Genomic DNA, 14,160 nt, shown 5'->3' on the forward strand with positions numbered 1-14,160 from the left:
TGCCTATACACAGCCTTCAATCATTAGGTGTTTCCAGTTCTACAGCACTTTTTGAGTGGTATCCCCAGGCTTTGCACGATTCAACTGGGATTGAATGGAATACTGCCTCTGCAGATCTTTAAGCCTTTCTAGCAGGTCTTGGAATGTGGGTCGACAACGTGGATCACTGTTTTGTCCAATTGAAAGTCAAAAACTAAGACCCTTGGAATTGGTAAATTATTAAATGTAATATGTACTTCATACCCAAATGCATGATAAATATCAAGAACCCTGCCCATGTTGTAAATAATTACATGCAGGTTCTCATTATACAGACAAAAATATCTGAACATTTAAATGACTGCCTACGGACACAGAAACTGTCCGATCCCAAGATTTAATTTCTTTTAACCACCTAAACGTATGGCAGGCATCAGTAATTTTGGTACCGAGTATCCAGTGGGTCACAGGGGATGTTACTATCCCAGAACTGAGCAGATGACCTAGCAATCTGATCTACAGAGTTTTGGCACACTGTTAACCATAATTTTCCCCTCTAATCTTTCAAAAACGATGCATGAAAACTGATGATCAGGCTCAACAAGGATTAGTTAAAAGCCTACGAATGAAGGGGCAAACATTCAACAATAGGCCAAAAACAAACTGAATGGGGGAACAAGTACGGGTGAATGAACTCAGATTGGAAACATGGACTCCTGAACCAAGCTCTGCTTTATTGAGGACAACAAAGCATGGGATGACTGATAAACACCTATACAATGAAAGTTCTGTCCTGGTGGTGGAGCAATTTTATAATAAAAATTCAGAACATAAGAATGGTAAAAAAGCAGGATAAGACATGCACCTATGACAGCAGCTCTCAATTATGGATGTCCACTGTGGATCCAAGTCTTTTGGGATCTCTAGTCGTTGATTCATGAACCCAACAGCTCCAATGACCTGCAGAAACCAGTCAAAAAAAAAAATTGCAATTAACATATTTATGCAAAAGAGTGCAATGAACTTTCTTTTTTTTTTCTCTCTAGATAGGTACCTATTATATGGGGAAGGGATGGGAGATGAGATCCAGGAGGCTTGAACCCCAAGACCTCCTGGTAGGGTGGGCTTTTACGCTCCACAGTTCTACCAAGTGCACTCGGCAGTTGTTCTCTTCTTTCTTTTTTGGTTTTACTTGAATGCTGTCAAAGAAGTTAAAGTTATAAAAAGGGCCATTACCCAATGCCGGTCCCGTCTAAGCGGGGTCCTGGTAGGGGTGAGTTTGGAGTCGGTCTTAACCTTTGGCATTTTTGTGCAAAGTGGCCACCCTCAAGACTTTAACCTGGGCATTTGCTCTGGTAGCCCAAACCTTTTACCACTGGTCTACTGCTCTAAGCAATGGTCCCTCAAAGAAGTTAAAGTTATGCCGCAAGGATAAAAAAAAAGGGCGTACCAAGTGCACGAGGCTCCCGCCACTGCGGGGTCTGGGGAGGGTCATAATGTACGCAGCCTTACCCCCACTTCGCAGAGAGTCTGTTTCCCGACTTGAACCCGCGGCAACCTTACCGTTGCACCAAGGATAATACCCACGTAACAATTTTTTTTATTTTAAAAAGAAACATTTGTGCCAGCTCAATTGAATACTAGTATGATTGCATATTGTATAAGAATACCTGCATTGAGTTAAGATTTTCCCAGGGGATCTTCTCAGTGACAACCTCCCATAGTATCACCCCAAAGCTGTACACGTCGGACCTTAAAGATTTCATGTGGCAAATGAAGTACCTTTAGGTTCTATATTTGAGAATGAAATCCTAAACCAAAAGAATCAAATACCAGTAACAAAGCTACAAAGGATGTGGACCTACTTCTCATCTGAAGGCTCATTACGAAGAACTTCAGGGGCCATCCATTGGGGCTACAGAAAGAAAAGGAGATAGTTGAACGAGTACTTTTGGTTATAAAGTCCCACACCAGAATATTTTGACCATGAGAAAAAAAGAAATATGAAAGACATGAGTGCCAACAGTTCTATATTATATACCGTTCCTTTCCCAGTCTTGGTTGTCAAGTATGTTTCATGTTTAAGACGTGAGAGACCGAAGTCACCGACCTAATAGCAAGAGGACAAAAATTTTAATTTATCTCTCAATAATCAAATTTACCTTTGCCACAAAACAAAGAGAGGGGGGGAGGGGGAGGGGGAGTTGACAATCTTAAATAGAAAACACAGGCAAAAGAGAAGGGTGAGAAGAGAGTCATTAACAGACAACATTGTTATGAAAATAAAACATTACCTTCACTGTCCAATTCCTATCAACCAGAAGATTCGATGACTTCAAATCTCGATGGATGATAGGTGGGTTGCAGTGATGAAGATAATTCATGCCCCGTGCCTGTAGAACAGATTAGTTGAGAAATAATACAAGATCTGTGAGACGGAAATTTATCCAGACTAAAAATTTACATAAAAAGAGAATTATGGCACTAGAATTTTTATAGTCTAATCAGTAACAAGAATAATCTACAAGCAAATCTTCATAGCCCTACACAAAGAGGTATGGAAGGCAGCAATAAAGATGAATTTGACAATTGCCACCCTTATTTTAAAGAAATCTCATGGATGAGGATCATGCATTATGGGAGAACATTTGCTGCCTGTTTATCGTAATCAATAAAACTGCAGAATGCTATTCTAATATTCTATAAGAAATAAAAAACTAATCACATAAAAACAACTGATGAGAAGAATGTTTCCCTAACTTTTCTTCTGTGGCATGTATTATAATCAAATACTTGTACATGGGATATGGCAAATTGGATATAATATGTCAGGTCTGCTGTGGTATAATTTCATTGATCTCATAAAACATTAAGAAAATGAAATCAGTAATAATGTGGGAAACAAAGATAAGTACATACATAAAGCCATAGAACTGCCTTGTGGAAGTATGCCTAGCACCAAAATTTTGCACACAGGTAGGGACGGTCAATATGTCAAGTCTATGCCCAAAAGGGTCTACCATGCGGAGGAATAAAGCTTCAAGAAATGGTTGAAAAGTAAAGATAAAAAAAGTTAAACAGCTGACTTCACAACAGTCCAATACATGGTGGGAATCACAAATTTGACGTGCGGCTGATCCAGGGGGCTATCCTGTGTCAGATTGGAAGGACAATAGGCACATTGTTTCCAAGGCTTTATATCATCAGGCTTCCATTGCACTGGCCTAGCCACACGAACATTGTGCTACTTTTTCCCCATATAAATAAATATAGATTATAAAAGAATTACAGACACAAATAATAAATAAAACACATAACATCAGCATAAGATCTCATAATTGGTGTCATACCAAATCATACATAACTAATTGTTAAATTAGGCATACTATTACCCTTTTCATCTCAGTGAAATTATAATAATTTATGAAAAACATAGCCAATAATACTCACAATATCCAAAGCCATGTGAACGCGCCGTCTCCAGTCCAGTTTAGTTGTGTTCCGCTGAAGCAACCGAAACAAGCTTCCGCTGCATTATAATTAAGAAGTCAGCCCAAGATGTATAATAATGTAAATAGAATTTTAAATATAAACTAAAAAAAGGTTCATAGATGTGATCATAATTCCAGAACAGTTAGGCATAACATCGGAATCATGAATCAGATTGCTCCCAATTTGAAGTTTTCAAAGGGAGAGAGAATGAACCGTGGGAGGAACTCTGTAACAATGCAAAGACGCTGAGGAGAAGTAACTGCACCCATAAAGAGTAGTACATTTGGATGTCGGAGCCTCTTCATAAGTGACACCTTCATTGATGAAAAGTAATCTTCAGAACAAATTCTCAAGCCCACATTTAATAATAAGATCAAAAGAAAAACAGACTACATAGACACTTTCACTGAAGATAATATACTTTAGGGCAAATACACCTAAATGAAAACATAGTTCCATACTCTCAAGAAAGTATACATCCAAAGAAATGCCCTAAAACAAGAAAGCAAAACAAACAAATAAATATCAGAACCAGTATCACTTCTTCGATGCCAACATTATGATCAAGTCACCTAACAAAATCAAAATTAATAATGTGGCAGAAATGGAACACAGAAATTTATCCTTCCAAATTCAGCATCAGCACAGATCCTTATGAGCATTTTATTAAAGAATCTAAGTGCAATATATTTCCTTGAGGTTAGGATGCTACTGGGAAAAGAAAAATTCCACACTAGTTCTATTTGCCAAATTTTAATGTAATGGAAGAAATTCAAAATTAAGTATTTTAGCAATTAATTCCTAAATAATCAAGGGAAAGATCCATGTATACCGGCTCTGCCCATGGTTTTTTTTTTATAAATAAATACATGGCTGTGATTTTCTTCCATGTGGACTGCTGAAATGGCCATTCTGGCTTTTGGATAGACAAGCTATGGTCTACATCTAGGTGCACAAAATTTAGAGCGAGTTCAAGAGCGCAGGAGCGCCAAGTTTAAAAACCATTGAAATTGAGAACATCACCAAAGTGCAAGTAAATTCATTGATTTAATTATTGATGGTTTGTGAAACCAAATCTAAAAAAAAAAAAAGCTATAAATCTATAGCAAACAAGATAAAGGTGTTGAGTTTCTAAGGCTATTTTGATCTTATGGACTATGTCACAGTTCACGTGAACTGTCATGAACAGTGACGTGAACAGGGGAATTTTAGTCCCCATGTTATTTTTATTGATGATTATTATAAAAATGGAGGTGGAGGGGCCTGTGGTTCGGTATTTTATTCTAGCCGCAGGCAGCCTCCCATGACTTTGGCTGTCTCTTCTCTTCTCTCTTCTCTTTCCTTTCTCCTTGCCTTGGTTTGGTTGCAGGATTCTGGTTTTGTAACAAAAGGAAATAGTTATTATTGAATGTAAAGGTCTGCTATCAAAGAAAAAAATGCAAAGGGGGCAGTGAGGCATGTGGGTTGAGGGTGGTGGGGAGGAGAGATAAGAGAGGGGGAAGGGCAGGACGGAGATCAGTTGACTTGATCTTATGAACTTAGAAAGAGAGAGGACAGACATGTTAGAATGTTATTAGTCGATTCTCGGTTGCAGATTTACACGGCATATTGCTAACTTTTGATTCTAAATCCCCCCTTAATCTGGGATTCAATTCAGCTCGGCTAGCCTTTTTCTGTATTTGTTGTGGAGTGAATCTAAGTGGGAAGATTCAATTGAAGTAATGAATCCATAATTTCAATACACATTATGTCATTTCTGCATCCACTTAGAAAACATGGACGAGTTCTAAGTTTGTGAATCCGCAAACTGAGAATCAGTCCGGCTACAACCCCCCTCCCCCGCCCAAAAAAAAAAAACGCAGGTTAGGGCACTAAGGTCTAGATTCGTTGAAGTTGTGGACAGAGCCTTTATACACAGGCTTTACTTCAACAATAAAACTACCCCAGATGGGAGAACGACTCCCACTCTGTCTCTCCAGATTTCTAAGTATTTATTGTAATCAGGGTAAGTAAGCCCAAGGAGTGTTTCTGTATGCCCTACTTATATTATCAGCAGCAGTTTACACTGAAATGGATGAAGGATGCAAAATATAAAACTTCATTAGTATTAAAATGGGATAGTTGATACATAGTAACCATTAGGTGCTCCTTTGATGCAGCATTCACCGCTAGGAAAATTCTATTGCCTTAGAAATAGCAGTTAATTAGCCCAAACAAATATAAGGAGATCCCTGAAAGGCAGTTAGAATCAGACTGGGAATGGAAACTAAAATAATAAGATTGAAGCGAGCATGAAAGAAGATAAAAGGAGCTGATATGAGACTTCTACCAAGTAAAAACCCAAAAGAAATTCTGCTCTTCATAGAATTTGCTCAAAACTCTTAAGCTTACTAAGACCAGGAAAAAGTAGAACAATCTGGGGACAACAACTTCAGTTCAGTTCTCTTCTTGAACCCAGGATATGTGAGAACCACATGGAACCATGCAGAGCCCAATGAACCGTCCTGAACTGTTTGATTCAACTGTTTGAACCATTAGGTCTGGTCTAATGGTTTGATTTGGAATTTCTTTTGTTAAAGAAACCGATATTTGATTTCCTGATTAGTGGGCTATTAATTAGTCCCTTAATTAATGGATACTAATTTACTTTTTTAGTTTTTTTGGATTAAATATCTTGTTAATCATACAGATCTTTATTTTCAAAATGTTTAGAATTTTCCTTAATTTAATAGATGGTAAATTTGGTAGTTTTATAATTTAGAAACTCCAACTCTTTGAAGGTAATTGAACAAACATTTAACAGGAAACTTTGGTAAGTAATTCCTAGGGTTAACTACAGACCAAACATACTAATTGTCTTTATAAAAAAGAGAAGGTAATCATAAATTAATTGTCCAAAGTAACACAAAAACATGTGCACTTATTGCTTTGACCCCAGATTAGACACTTTTGAATCAACCTGAGGACATTTTGATTCAGTGCTTGGGTCGGGTTTTAGAACATTGGATATGGCTATGGGTTTCGAAGATAACACCTTCATGAAAAGTATAAAGGATTATATAATTTTACGAAGAGTAAGTGAATTGGTGTCCAATGCAGCACAGTACTACAAAAATGAACCGTAACAGGGAGATAAAAACAAGTCTTTTTATAGGGTGATCTTGATGAAGATTAGTAATGTTGAGTTCAGCGCTTGCTTCTATTAAAGGTCCGCCTCTTTTTCAGAGGGATATCAACAACGCCTTTTTATAGGGTGATCTTGATGAAGATGTTTACATGTCTTTACCGCCCAGATTTTCCCGAGAGGGGGAGCATAATCTTGTTTGTCGTCTACACAAGTCAATTTGTGGGTGAAATAGGCTTCTCACAATTGCTTTTCCAAATTTACATCTGCCTAATCATTTAAGTAAATGTTTTATATTTGTTATTTCATTTACTTAAGATATTATTCATAAATAAGCAAATACCCCTTATTTGAATCCAATAAAAATAGGTAAAAAATCAAATTCCAAAAGGATAAAAAGTCAACCCCCCAGTTCAAGAACAAAAACTGGATTTTCGACGGTAGGTAAAATTTTCAACCTTCTAATGTTGGGGTTTTTCTCGAATCTAAAAATTCTATAAATCTTAATATGATAAAACATTGCTAAAAACCAAAAGTGCGGTAAAATATTCATTTGTTTAGATATCTAAGAAAATATTTTCATTCAGAGCAATTTTGACAGCATACGCGCATACCAAATAAGGTTTGACCGGAACATAACTTCTTCAATATAAATCAGATTTAAAAAATTTTGGATTTGTTGGAAAGCCGGTTTTGTGCTCTTCCTAATACTAAAAGTCTATTGTAAAAATAAAATAATTTGACTAGTCAAACTTCTTAGAGAACAAGAACATTTTTCTAAATCGAGAACAATTTAATTACTTATAGATAAGATCATATTTTCTAAGAACAGTATAAATCAAGTGTGAGACTAGTATAAACCAGATATATGTTTGATTGTTTCAAACTTCCAATAGCTTGCTTCTTCAGTTCTGTTGTCTTCTAGTTCTATGTTGATTTTTGATGACTTGATGTGACTTAATGTGGTTTAATGTTGATTTTTGATGACTTGAGAAGGCTTAATGTTGATTTGTGATGATATAAGGTATATATTGTAGCATACAAAATAATGTTAGAAAAGGGGGAAATAAAAAAGAACACTTGGGGGTGCCTTGGTCGCCTAGGCGGGCGCCTTGTCGCCTAAGCGCTTAGACACCCCTCCAACGCCTTGGGTCGCTTTGCCGCCTTGACAACTATGCTTGGAACCAAACCAGCTAATTTTCCCACGAAGAAAAATATGAAATTAAATGGTGAAGATCGTAAACTTATTTTCAATCTAACAAAATAAAGAACACTAGTTGGAAGATTGATTTATCTCACAATAACAAGGCCTGGCATAGTTTATGTTGTACAAGTTCTTATTCACTAATCTCGAAAACTTGAAGTCATGTCCGGGGAAAGGCATTCAGCTATCTTCTACTAACAATCTTCATGTCAGTGCTTACTGCGACTCAAATTGGGCTAGTTGTGCCACTTTTTGCCATTCTATTATGGGGTATTGCACCTTTATTGGATTAAGTCCCATTTTTGGACGAGTAAAAAAAAATCGACTGTGTCAGGATCTTCTACTGAAGCCGAATACAGAGCCATAGCTAGTACCTCTTCTAAACTGACTTGGTTACGTTACTTGCTCAAGGACTTAGGGCCTAGGGGTGCCACATCCAAAACTATGGATCTTTATTGTGACAATGGGTGCTTCATACACATTGGAGCACATCCGGTCTCCATGAACGGATAGAACATATTAAGATTGATTGTCAATGGTTCCTGAAAAACTTCGGCTCGTCAGATCCGGACTGTTTACGTTTCAACAAAACAGCAAGTCGCAGATATTTTTAATAAAGCTCTTAGTCAAGAGCAATATCATTTTCTTCTTAGAAAGTTGGGCGTTTATGATGTTCACGCTCCAACTTAAGGGGGAGTGTTGAGTTGTATCGGGTCGGGTTACTACCCGTACCCAGGGGAGAGAGATGAGGACTCTATATATACCATTGTAATGTGGAAAGAAAACACATAAAAAAGGCTAATTCTCCCTTCCCCGTGGATGTAGAGGCCTACGGCCGAACCACACATTTCTTGTGTTTCTGTTGAATTGGCTTCAACACACTGAGAAGGGGGGGGGGGGGTTGAATCGGTGTTTTCAAATTTTAATCCCAAAACTGTAACCCTATTCCAACACCGACACACAAGCTGAAAACACCACTGGTTAGAGTCGCCCAATTTTGCCAGCTACAATTCACATGCACTCTCCGCCTTCAGCCAAGAATGGTCAGGCCTACCAGGAGATATAGGCCCATCCAATAAAACGAAATACACTTTTATGCAAGCCAACAACAACCACAATACACAATTTTTACGTGGTTCGGCAAATTGCCTACATCCACGGAACAATACCCCCTTTGGGTTTCGTACTTGCTCAATACACTACGAGTTTCAACTACCACAGCTCCACACAAGCTCAAAACAATCTCCCAAATCAATTTGGAGCAGCACCATGTTCCCAAATAGGCAGTACAGTCTTCCTCATGAATTTTGGGATTTTAAGGGTGTCTTGAGGTCTCCACAGCGTTCCTACATTGTTCTTCTCGTTTTTGGAGCACACAACAACTTGAACCACTTAATTTGGAGCTAGAATGGCCAAATTATGGCCAAAATATGAATCAGGGGCAAAATGGTCAATTCAGGAAAGTGTCGTGACATTCAGCATGTCACTGGTGGTTGGCATGACACAGACGCACATCGCGAGCCTGGTCGGCTTGCCTATGGGCCGTCCAATCAAGGTTTAACCTGGTGCGTGGAACCTGGGCCATTGGATCGACGCGGTTCTGTCAGTAAGAAAACTGACACGTCCTGGCCAAGCAATTGGAATCTCAAGACTGCTCACCGTATGATGGCGCCACACCGCAGTGTGAGTCGAACCCTTATGACAACATGCATTGCGGCTTAGAGGGAAGTCTCTATGCAACAAAAGAAAACTTTGGCTACGGAATCTCACGCGGCCCATGATTTTGTGTAGTACTGGTCCATGGCAAGCCCATACCCCTGACCAACCAACAATTGCACGCTGGAATCTACACCACCTAACCTACTCCGTGCTTCTTGATTGGAATCTCGGCTCTTGGATCCCCATCCAATGGTTCCAATCACTCTGGAACCAAAAAACCATTCTCATACAATAGCTTCCCCAGAGCTTTCGAAAATTCACCCTCACATGGGCATATGATCGAACAACTTGTCGTCAATTCGATACTTGGTTGTTTATTGAACTCAATTCTATATAGGTCTTCGGCCCTGTGGCATGGCCTAGCTGGGCAGACCCGTGTGCGGAGCTTGCCGTGCCCTTGTGCCTGTGTGGTGCCATGAGCGCCATGCCCTACGGGCTTGTGGTGTGGCTGTAGTCACTTGCTGTCTGTGTGCTGCCCATATGGCCATGGGGCCTTGGCCTTGCTGGCCCTGGGCTATGCGAGGCTGCTATGACCCCATGTACCTGCGTGGCCCTTGGCCTGCTGTGCCATGGCATGGCCGCTGGTTGCCATGGGCTGCTGCCTGCTGCTGTGGTTGCCATGCAGCTCTGCCCCTCGGCCCATGTGGCTAGCTGATGCCCCTGCTGTGCCATGTGCCAGTGCCATGGGGCATGCTGATGGCCATGCCATGTGGCAATAATTTTTTTTAATTGCCACTTCAATGCCAAGTACTGTGGCACATCACCAACAACAATACACTCCATTTTGAGCCATTTTTGCGCAACGATACGGAAATGTCTATATCTTCACCTTACGGATTCGGATTGACACGATTCCAGTTGCGTTGGAAAGATGACTCATTGCTCTACAACTTCCCAGTTAATGACATCTTCCAAGTCTGCCATTTGGACTGCTTCTGCCATTTGGACTGCTGAAATTGGCTCCAAAGTTACCCCATCTGCATGAACCTACATAAATGCCACTGAATGCCCCTGGCCACTGCACCACATGCTACCAAACACCACAAAACACAGCCAATCACAGTCGGATGATGCCAAAAGCTGCCAATTAAACCTGAACACTCCCACACACTGTCTGCTTTGCACTGACACTGCCAAACCTTTCCAAACTGCTCTCACAACTTCTCTGGACCCCCACAACATCTCTGGACTGTTGCCAACAATGACAACACATCCATCAGGCTGTACACACTGCCAACTGCCAATAGTCCATTAGTTTCTTCCTTGTTTTCTTCCCTTTCTTTGATGCTTCAATACTTAACAAGTAAAATAGAAATTTCAGCATCAGTTTTCAATACAAGATATTTCCAAAATGAAATTTACTTGTTACATGAAGACTCTCACATTGTTCTCCAATAATCTTAGGCAGACTAGTGTGACCAGGAATAGAATCTGCTTCTTAATGTAGTGGATGTTGGTGGGGCCCAGCCCCATTTACTAATGTCCAGCCCATGGTCCAAGTTCCTAGAACTTGGACCGTCATACTCTATAGAGGGCTTAAGGCGATGGAATTGTGAGAGCCTTTTTAGGCTTTGTTTTTTTTTCTTTTATTTTATGGTTTTGGCTTTTGAATCGGCAGAGGGTGTGAGTCGTTCTCCAGAGAGGAACTCTCAACAGAAAGGAAAACCAGAGAAAAAAAAGAAAAAGTAAAAGAAAAAGAAGGAAGAAGAAGAAGAAGGAGAAGGAAAGGAGTAGGAAACTTGGGATTGGCTTTGGAGCCTTTGTGTTTCTACTACAACTTCTCTTCAAAGCAAGGAGACTTTGTGAGAGGTGGTGTTTATGGTGAGAACTTGGTTTGGCTTCTTGTGAGGTAATCCCTATTGTATTGTCTCCAATTGCTTGTACATCTCAAGTTTGGGCAAAAACTTGACAGAATCTTTGTACTCCTATTTTTCTCATAGTGGATTGGTGCAAGATTTGCCCCATGGTTTTTTCCCTCTACACTGGAGGGTTTTTCCACGTAAAATTCGTGGTGTTGATTGTGTGATTGCTTGCTTGCAATTTTATTTTCAGTTATTTGCTTGGTTAAATTTGCTTGGTAATTTTACATTGGATTATTGTATTTCTCAATACACACTAGACAAGTGGGTTTGATTAATCCCAACAGTGGATACCTAGAAATTCCCTAAAACTCAGACAGTGTGGATATGCAAAATTTACAAGGCATCACATCGAAGACTTTAAAATAGAAAACTATCATATAGAGGTATTTCGCAATCATGTGAAGAGAAACAAAAATATTAAGACGATGAAATTGAATTGGGAAAGAGTGATGAGAGATAATATATTCTGGGTTGAATGTGGTCGATATGACCTTACACGAGAGGACTATTTAGAAGTTGGTCTCAGTGAATGGGGAAGTTGAATAAGTATGCCCTCTGCCATGTGCCAGGGTAGAGGGTAGGTATATTTCAAAACAAATGGAAGGAGCCCAGTGGATCAATATTATTAACCACTTGATCTGTGAGAGGCTTGCCTGGTCCGGTAGAACCACACCAACCACACACACACACTTGTGCCTTTTATTTTTTACTCGTACAAAAAAAAAATGCTTGTTTTAAAGAATAAAACATTCTCCAAAATCCTGAACAGTTAAGAAGAGCACTTAACAACAGCAAGAACTTTCTTATTAAATGAAATTTAGTTTCCAAGTGTACCAGACATTCATCTAAAAAGCATATTTTAAACCAGGTTCAGTAGAAGGAAAATTGTAAAGAAAATAATGATTGATTAAACCAATATACAGTGGGAAAAAAGAGTGGCAAATTTAAGTAGAAAAATGACCTCTTGTCTGAAAGAATATATCAATTCATCCGAATACTCTTGCTTGGAGAAGACCTTGACCGCAACATCCTGAACACAACACACATAAAGGAAACCATTGAAATCAACAAAAAAAGATTGGGAGATATGCCACGATTCTTTCACCATTGATTAAGAATAGGATATGATCCGATCATAAAAAGTATTCCAACCCCCAAAACTATCATAATATAAGAAGACGATTGCAAATGCCTAGTACACATCCATGCCTGTACATTGGCAAGTCACTGCATTATAACTAGCATTTTCAGCAATGTTCTACACATGTCATGCGTTATAAAGTAACATGAAAGATGCCATATCAAGGAAGGAATAAACAGATGTCTCTTCCCCCAAAATATAGGCTAAAGGACAGAGTATGTTGGTTCATTCCTATTAATGAGATTAAAAAAGGAAAAGAGAAAAAAGGGCTGTAGGGACATACCGAGCCATACCAGAGGCCATGATATACAGTTCCACAAGAACCTGTGAAAATATGAAAATTCAAAAATTTCATCTCAGAAGAACATCTAAGCATATGGAGAAGCATCACAAGATTGCCACACTAGGAACCAAGATTTATAGATACATTAGGTGGAAAGTAAGAAACTATTACATTTTTTTTTGATAGGTAAGAAACTATTACATTGAATGGTCATTAATGGAAAAACATTTGTATGGCTCCCTCTCCCCCCAAGCAATTATTCCATAAGTTTTTTCATAACTCAGTAGGCCCTTGAGTTCTTTTCCTTCACTATATTTACTAAGATAGAGTGGATTTTGGAATGGAATATCAAATACATGATCGACAATGTAAAATAATAATAGTATCTTGAATCTAGAAGCATCAAAATTATATGAAATTTCATATAAATGAAAATATGTTAGAAAAACATGTAAGTGAAAATAGAGAGAGGAATAAAATTCTAAGATTTAGGAAACTTCACAAGAGAGTCAATTATTCTATTACCAGCTCAGGCTGAGCGGAATGTAAAGATGTAAGATTCTGCCAAAAGTTACAGAAAAAAAATATATCAATCACAGAAAAATAACTACCTTGCCCAATCGGTTCTCCAATTGACAAGTCCTCCCACAAGATTTCATAATCCAAGCAGTCAGAATCCATATCCAATTTATGAACAGCACTACCACTGGTACTTCCACTGCTACTCACGCTACTTGTGCTGTTAACATTAAATGAGGACCAGGACCCAGAAGCGTCATTATTGGGCCGGTTACTCTCACCACCTTGGCTTTCTGGCTTTGCACCGGAATCAGTTTTCTTCTGATGATCCAATTCATTTTCTTGATCATGATTCAACCAAGGCCAGACAAAACGTGTAGTCCTTGCCTCCGGGCCATCCCGCTCATTCCCCTTCCAAGGCCAAGATATGCCCTTTTTATTGATCCATGCTTCTGCCTTTGCAGTAATGATCTTCTGGATTCCAGGCTTCCCTAAACCCTCCTCACCAGAATCTTTTGAGGATTTTCCAGGGGATTTTTCATCCACAGCACCCTGCAAAAACACACCAAAGGGAGATGGAGGTACATCTCCTCTAGGTGTGCTAGCTCCACTTGAAGTAGCATCCTCCCTATGGTCAGAGAGAACTGCATCTGAGAAACCATGATCAGAATACTGACTATCGCCGCTCCCACTTTCACGCTCCATACCGTTCTCACCAGTCCGAATTCTTGACTTGACTTTGTTGGTCACTTTAGAAGCCTGTTTTGGTAGTTCTAACAATCAAGAGATGCTACACTATAAAAAAATTCACAAAACAATCACCATTATCTTGCTCTT

The 14,160-nt window shown here is 39.1% G+C and overlaps 1 protein-coding gene and 1 long non-coding RNA gene across 2 annotated transcripts in view; one reads left to right on the plus strand and one right to left on the minus strand.

The window, feature by feature from the left end:
* LOC122660143 overlaps window positions 1-14,160 on the minus strand; it is a 15,683-nt gene continuing 1,523 nt past the window's right edge. Inside the window, exons 3-13 of the mRNA XM_043855326.1 lie at window positions 13,416-14,082; window positions 12,805-12,845; window positions 12,342-12,410; window positions 3,685-3,785; window positions 3,430-3,508; window positions 2,274-2,372; window positions 2,021-2,089; window positions 1,845-1,894; window positions 1,650-1,731; window positions 845-939; window positions 1-166 (exon numbers count right to left, since the gene is read on the minus strand). Coding sequence (XP_043711261.1) covers window positions 40-166; window positions 845-939; window positions 1,650-1,731; window positions 1,845-1,894; window positions 2,021-2,089; window positions 2,274-2,372; window positions 3,430-3,508; window positions 3,685-3,785; window positions 12,342-12,410; window positions 12,805-12,845; window positions 13,416-14,082 — 1,479 coding nt within the window. The 3' untranslated portion in view covers window positions 1-39. The remainder of the gene's footprint in view (window positions 167-844; window positions 940-1,649; window positions 1,732-1,844; window positions 1,895-2,020; window positions 2,090-2,273; window positions 2,373-3,429; window positions 3,509-3,684; window positions 3,786-12,341; window positions 12,411-12,804; window positions 12,846-13,415; window positions 14,083-14,160) is intronic.
* LOC122660146 overlaps window positions 11,290-14,160 on the plus strand; it is a 21,825-nt gene continuing 18,954 nt past the window's right edge. Inside the window, exon 1 of the long non-coding RNA XR_006332630.1 lies at window positions 11,290-11,409. This is a non-coding gene — a long non-coding RNA (uncharacterized LOC122660146). The remainder of the gene's footprint in view (window positions 11,410-14,160) is intronic.

The sequence above is a fragment of the Telopea speciosissima genome, chromosome 4, assembly GCF_018873765.1.
Source record: "Telopea speciosissima isolate NSW1024214 ecotype Mountain lineage chromosome 4, Tspe_v1, whole genome shotgun sequence".
NCBI lineage: Eukaryota > Viridiplantae > Streptophyta > Magnoliopsida > Proteales > Proteaceae > Telopea > Telopea speciosissima.